Below are 6,925 nucleotides of genomic sequence, written 5' to 3'. Positions count from 1 at the left end.
GAATGCAACCCTGAGAAAAGCACAAAGGAAATATTTGGGGCCAGGTGCTCACCAGAAAAAGGGGGTTGGAATTGTAAGCAGTGGAGCAGTCACTTGGTTGCTTCCTGCTGCGTCCAGGAAACAGGACTTCATACATCCTTTGCAAGCAAGCAGGACTGCATCAAAGACATCTGAGATGGCGTTGGTTTTTCTCCTCCAAATGGCAACAGTCCACAACCCCCTGAAACCGGTCAACAGAAGGACAACACTACTCTACAGCAGGGGGGGCTTAACCTCCATCCTGCGGGCCAGATCTGGTCTGTGGGCCTGTGTCATCCAGGTCCAGAAATTTAGCAGTGAGGGAGTGGTAGCTCTACCCCTGCTGCCAAATTTCCAGACCCGGGGGATCTCCAGGCCCTGCATGTTGGGTCAGGTGCTGGATCCCAGCATGCAGGACTGGGCAGGGGCAGCGCAGAGATACCTGGTTCCAATCCAAGGTGTGGGAGGGAGAGGTGTCAGACTCCAGGGCCCAAACCCAGTGTTGTGGGCTGGGACAGGATGGTGCTAAGCCCACAGGCTGCAATTCTGGTGTGTAGGGGAGTGTGCTGGGTCCCAGGGCCCAAAATGGCCCACAGAGTAGCTTTGCACCACTCATCTGGCCTACGGGGCCAGAAGGCTGAACACCACTGCACCACAGGCAGCACCTTTGTTCCAAGGTAGGTCTCTCTGCCTGGAGCAAACTATTAAAATGACAAAACTGCAGCATGGTTTCATTTTGTACTTTCGAAGAGCTAGGGGCAGAGGGATGCCCGCTATTCTCACTGTTCTGCCCTTTTCTATAGGCAGCTCCAAAAAGTTGGCATTCCCTCAGCAAAAGCACTGCATCTATTTTTGCTATCATAAGGATGAAGTCTATCATTGATTTAGGGCCTTGATTCCATCTCCCATTCAACCCACAGCAGTACTATGCATCTTGAATGCAAAGTGCTTTAGGGTTGTCATTTTCTATGGTCAGTCAATATTTACTATTATTTCAATTGGTTGGGGATGGAAACTGAACTTTGAGAAATAAGCTTCCTGCTTTTGACACAACTTCTGCCACAGCTTTGAACAGTTCCTTTGCTACAAGGTTGTTTGCCGCAATCTTCAGCAATTCGAAAGACACATCGCCCTCTTGGTACAACATCCTCCTACAGCCACAGTGCACTAGAGGGAACTCTATTCTTCTCTTTCGCCAGTGCAGGAGGAGCGTGACTTTAATGGCAATCTGTGATGTACGAGAACTCTTACCGGCTTCAAGTCAAATTGAATGAATAGTGGGAAAGGCCAAGTACGACTATTCAGCCAGCTGTATTCCTGACCCTCTGTGCTTACTTGCCATGAACATCAATCTTCAGCAGTACAGGCATTCTTGATTGTGAGTGTCGGGACTGACTGATCAAATAGCTGCTGGTAGCTAAGTCTGAACTGCATATTTCCTTTAGAAGTGTGCAATTCCTGAATGGTCTGCTGATTGAGAGCCACATGCTGGAGAAATAAGAGCGCTGAGTGATGAATACATACAATCATTTCAACAACACAAAAAAATCATCCAATGAACATCAACAATCGTGGATAATTTGCTTAGCTCTAAAGGTTAGATTTACCTCTGTGCAGAGTCTGTGCTAGGCTTAGGTACCATTTAAGTCTGTACTGAATCCCAGAGGGCCTGATTCTAACTCACACTAAGATCCCTTTATATTGTGCAGCAAAGTGCTAGCTATCCTGAATTCCCAATTCATTTCCAAAATGCAGGTGTGGACCCCCAGCACCTCACAGGACTGAATCCTTACTTGGCTACTACCTGGATATTTAAATAACATGTCGCGGTCTTGTTCTTCAACTCACATCACAGAACTAGTCCAATCAGTTTGAAGGATGGCTGCACTCTCTAATCTCATGACCTTCTGTTGATGCCTCAAGGAGATCTGCCTATACCAGGGGTTGATCTCGAGTTAGCTGATGCCAAGCTTGGTCAAGAGGAAGCTGGTGAAATGACAGCTTTCCCTTCAGGTAGCCAACTGGTGTGGATTCAAACCCACATCTCCCACAAGAGAGCCCTAAACACCAGGCTATATGCTGGCAGAGCAGAGGACTTCCTCCATGCCCTGTGTTGAAACTGGATTATTGGAGAAAAAGGAATGCAAATATCATAGACTAGGACAGAAGGGAAGAGAGAGCCTGATTCTGTAGCCCAGAGGAGACGACACTCCCCAGGGAGGGAGGTCTGGGTGTTGGCCCTGGCTCCCAATGTTATTTGTGCATTTTGTGTGAAACAGTGATTGGAAAAATACACCAATGCATTACAAAAGCAGATGGGTTAAGCGTTTTCTGAGACTTGAGCAGGGTGGAAAAAGATCAGCCTTAGAGGCTTAGATAACAAAAAACCATCTAAGTGCTACCTAGGGCATACGCAGCCAGACATTACAATAGCATGGTTATGAAATGACACTGCTATGTGTTTTTCTGATGTAACCATTACCTCTGCATGCTCCTGTGCTGCAGCAAAATGGTTGTGGCCTTACCCCTGTTTCGCACAGAGTTATATTTACAGAGATTTAGTTTACTTGCGCTGCTATGACAGTCGGCAGATGTAACAGTGACATCAGAGCAGCTCATGCCTGTACCTAAGCAGCAATTCTCTCTCCCGTTGTAAAGTGGTTCAAAGTTATGTATGTTCCTAGCCTTAAACATATTAGAGATGGAGCAGGATCTGAGCCACAGCATTCACCCACAGCTCCTTCATTTGTATTCCCAGGTGCTGGAGATGCACAGGAGCCTCCTAACCAGCTATGAACCCAGCCCAGAACTGCTTAGCTTCCATGTTCAGATGAGATTAGGTGCATTTGCTTGGGTATAGGCACCTTGAACCCACAAGCTTAGGAATTGAGGAAGCTGGATGGGTGCTTGGCTGGGATTGTTTAGTCAGGGATGATCCTGCCTTGAGCAGGGGCTGGACTACATGACCTTGTGTGGTCCTTTCCAGCCCTATTTGCTTATGATCCTAAACCAACATCATATACATTCTACCCAGCATAAAATATACCATTTACAACTGTTGTTGCCTGTTGAGGTCCTGGAAGGAGTCACACTTTTCCTGGATGAAAAGGGAGAACTGCTTTACAGAAGCCTAAGGAACAGTTCAGGTTTAAAGTGCACCACAAGCAATCCACACAACAGGTCTTATAGGCAGACAAGTATTATCATTATTTGTGTTTGCCGAGTGTCCCAAGAGCTTCACAGAACAGATATCCAGGGTCTGTCTCTGTGGTATGGCTGTTGGAGACCAGAAAACATAAAAGGCACAAAAAGGTCAAGGCCAATACTTCTAACAGTAGCCACAGACTTCATAGATTTCATAGACATTTGGGCTGGCAGGGACCCCAGAGGATCATCGAGTCCAACCCCTGCCCCAGGGGCAGGAAGTCAGCAGGGATCATAGGATCATAGCAAGATAAGCATCCAAATGTGCCTTGAAGGCGTTAAAAGTGGGTGCTTGAACCGCCCCCGGCGGCAGTCTATTCCAAACCTTGGGTGCTCAGACAGTAAAGAAGTTCTTCCTTATGTCCAGCCTGAATTGGTCGCGGTGGAGTTTGTGACCGTTCGATCTTGTCAGCCCTTGGGGCGCTCTGGTGAACAGACGCTCCCCCAGATCCTGATGAGCGTGTACACTTGGGGCGTGTACGCTTCTGTGCATCCAAATTAAGAATCTCTGGGCCTAGTTGTTAAAAGGCCAGCTCATCCTCTCCTCCAGCCAGACTTGGTGGGAGCTGAAGATGCTCAGTGTCTCTAAAGAGCATGCTTAACCTGAGCATTTAAAAAATAAGACGCCCCAATATAAGGCCATTTACAAATCTGGTTGTGATTTGCGCCAGATCTCACTGGGAATCGGTGCTTCTACTGCTAATTGTGTTGTGCTTTCTAAACACCAAGGAGAGATTAATACCAGGAATAATTGCCTCACTTGGAACCTATAAGTAAGTTTGAAGGTGCAGCTCCAGAAGCAGCTGGCTACTGCATTAACACCTAGCTCTCACTACTGCTATTCAAAATGAATGTGGGTGTCTAATGGGCGGGGAGGGGAAGGGGCTCAAGAGGTCCTCCCTCTTTACAAGGAAATGGGATGGTCCCTGCCTGGAAGAGTAGACGGCACTGGACAGCAACCCCTTAAATAACCGCACCATGTGCAGATCCCTGCACTCTGACCTCAGCCCTCGAAACTCGTTACCTGTTACTAAAAAATGTTCTTTCTGTAATATTTTCTCATTGCTCTGGAATACTTTAAAGACAGCTCCAAATCTTCTTGCACTTAAAAAGGCAGCCTTCTTCACCCAAGTCAGGGGCTGGCAACCTTTCTGAGCAGCAGGCTGGACACGTGTGACCCAGTTACCACGATGGACTGCTGATCCTCCTCCCCAGCTATTCCAATCCCCGCCCTGCTCTGTTCCCCTTTCCACTGAAAGCTATGGAGAATGCTAATAGGGAAGGGCAAATTTGGTGGTGAGGGCACAGATCAGAAAGCTTTAAATTGCTGCGTCAGTGGGCTTGTCTACACCTGGCCCCTTTAGGGGGATTAGCCTAAAATTGCCATTTTTAAGATGCATTAAGGGCGCACACGTGTGGACACACACCCTTAATACACCTTAAAAATCATGATTTTAAGCTAATCCTGCCTACATTTGATACCTGCTTAAAGCAAAAACCAAATTTACAGTAGCATAGCTAAGTCACAGAAGCCCACATGTACATCCTTAATATGCATTAACGCAGCGCATGTTAATTGATGTACTCTGCATTAATGTGCATTAGCACAGCTACATGTGGGCTAATGCGGCTTAGCTATGCCAGCCTAAATTTAATGCACCTTAATGTGCATTAGTGTGTCTATGGGTAGATGCATGCCTAAATCACCTTAACGCACCTTAAACAAGAATGCATTAAGTTTAGGCATGTGTAATTACATGTGTAGACATGCCCAATGTGTCCCTTTTAAATTGGTGTCCCTCCAACACAGAATCAGACCCTCATGGGCTAGATCTCAACCTGGCTGTAGTTTGCCAACCCCTAACCTAAATGATATTTCAAAGATACAAACCAAAACATGTCAGCCTGGTAACACCTTGCAAGTGCTTTCTATTAACCAAACCATGGTCCATAAACAGCAGGCGTTAGAGTTTGTTTGCTCCAAGACAGGGCTATACAATCACCAAAGGTAGAGTTGAGAAGAGCCCAATCTTCTCTCGATGGCATGAGTGACCCAAATAGACTGCTCTTTACCAACCAACATCAAGGTCCGCCTGTAACAGTAAATTCCTTGGTTAGGAAAACGTAATCCCAACCACTCATTGTATAATTTGGCAATGTGGTTTGCTTGGCATTCTAATGGCAGTGCAAGTCACAAAGACAGAAACTACCTGCATAGGTGGAAGAGCATGAATCCATAGTTAGATAAGTATCACAGACACACGAAGTAGAGAGAAAATGTATGGTCTTACCTACAGCAGGGAATGGCACAAACCTCTGGATCAAGAGACGGGTGGCTGGGGTAAACTTGTTCGCTCTCTGAACCAGAACATTAAGGCCCACCTTTAGGCAGAGAAATCAAACAGAAAGATGGAAGCATTTAGTTACAAGGGGTGGAACAAGTTCCAAGACCTGAAGGGACCAAGAGGTCCTCTTCACACTGATTAATGGAGACGAGAGAGGCCTTTTACTCCTGAAATCATTCCAAAGCTCAGTCAAGCAAGGTAACCTAGCCGGCGTTCCCTTCCCTCGCTTCCACCAAAGGAAAGGTTGAATCTATTGCACTCAACTCTTCTGGATGGTTTCTCTTTTATCCAGTTCAATGGAATTTTCTCAGATTTGCTCTGATATCTGCATCTCTTCTCTCTAGTGGATACAGAGGTTTCACTGCTTTACACCTCAGCTATGCAGTGAACAGACAGACAGCTTATAATAACTACGCAATTTTTGCAGCATCCTCTAGTGATTTAATGACACTGAGCTCTCTGCATTTTACTATTTGTAACACTTTAAACTGTTGCAAGCAGTAAATTAATCAACTTTAACATTTTACTTGTAGCATTTTAACTAAGAGGTGAAATTAGCTTCACATCTGTAACCACAAGGCTTCTGTCAGGGTCTCTGTCCAGCCAATAGCAGGGGGACAAATGTGGGTTACAAGATGAGCTGGCCAAAAATTTACCATCCAAACTCATTTCAGTAGAAAACCGGGTTCCCAACTCAAATACATTTATAAGAAGTATCTACCTTCCTCGAGTGTTTGATTTTTCATTTGGAGACCAAAACCCATCAAAATAGGAAATTTGGGGCTGAAAATAGACGTTTCCTGTATTTCCTATCCTGTGTTTAGCCAAAAGAGGTAAAAAAAAAATAAATGGAAATTTCCCCCAAAAACTACCAAGAAATTTTCATTTGGGGGATTTCATTTTTTTCCCTCTTATGCGAAAATATCTAAGTTTTATAAGGATGGGGAAACATTTTCCAACCTGTTCTTATTTTCACATGAAGGCACAGTGCATATCGTTTTCTTTGGGATTACTGGGAGAGGCTGAAAAGCACCTCTGGCTATTTGAACAAGTACAAGAGCAATAATAACTGTCAAACCCTTAGGACTTTGCCAGATCTAAGCAGATCTTCACCAGGATGCTGCCAGGGCACCTCCGTACCCTAATGGGCATACACCTGCCAAATGGACCCGTTCCATTTTTACCTGCTACCTTGGCTCTAGCAGTGTGCAGAAGGCATAACATTTTTTGTGGTTATAATGGAAAAAAGCATCTCTTTTCTTCTCATCCTCAGCTGAGTGGTGTTTGCTCAGATATTCCAAGTCCTGCCAAATTTAAACCCCTAATATGAAAGTTTTAGAAAGCTGCCAGCCACTGAC

At 45.4% G+C, this 6,925-nt stretch overlaps 1 protein-coding gene across 6 annotated transcripts in view; it reads right to left on the bottom strand.

Moving 5' to 3' along the window:
* SFXN5 (sideroflexin 5) overlaps positions 1 to 6,925 on the bottom strand; it is a 210,223-nt gene that overhangs the window by 92,915 nt on the left and 110,383 nt on the right. For all 6 annotated transcript variants that reach the window (XM_025200686.1, XM_006020904.3, XM_025200683.1 and 3 more), the window contains one exon: positions 5,514 to 5,604. In XM_025200686.1, the coding sequence (XP_025056471.1) occupies positions 5,514 to 5,604 (91 nt within the window). The remainder of the gene's footprint in view (positions 1 to 5,513; positions 5,605 to 6,925) is intronic.

Source organism: Alligator sinensis, unplaced genomic scaffold (genome assembly GCF_000455745.1).
Source record: "Alligator sinensis unplaced genomic scaffold, ASM45574v1 scaffold12_1, whole genome shotgun sequence".
Taxonomy (NCBI): domain Eukaryota; kingdom Metazoa; phylum Chordata; order Crocodylia; family Alligatoridae; genus Alligator; species Alligator sinensis.
The sequence above is the reverse complement of the archived record's forward strand: the minus strand, read 5'-3'. Positions and strand labels throughout refer to the sequence as shown.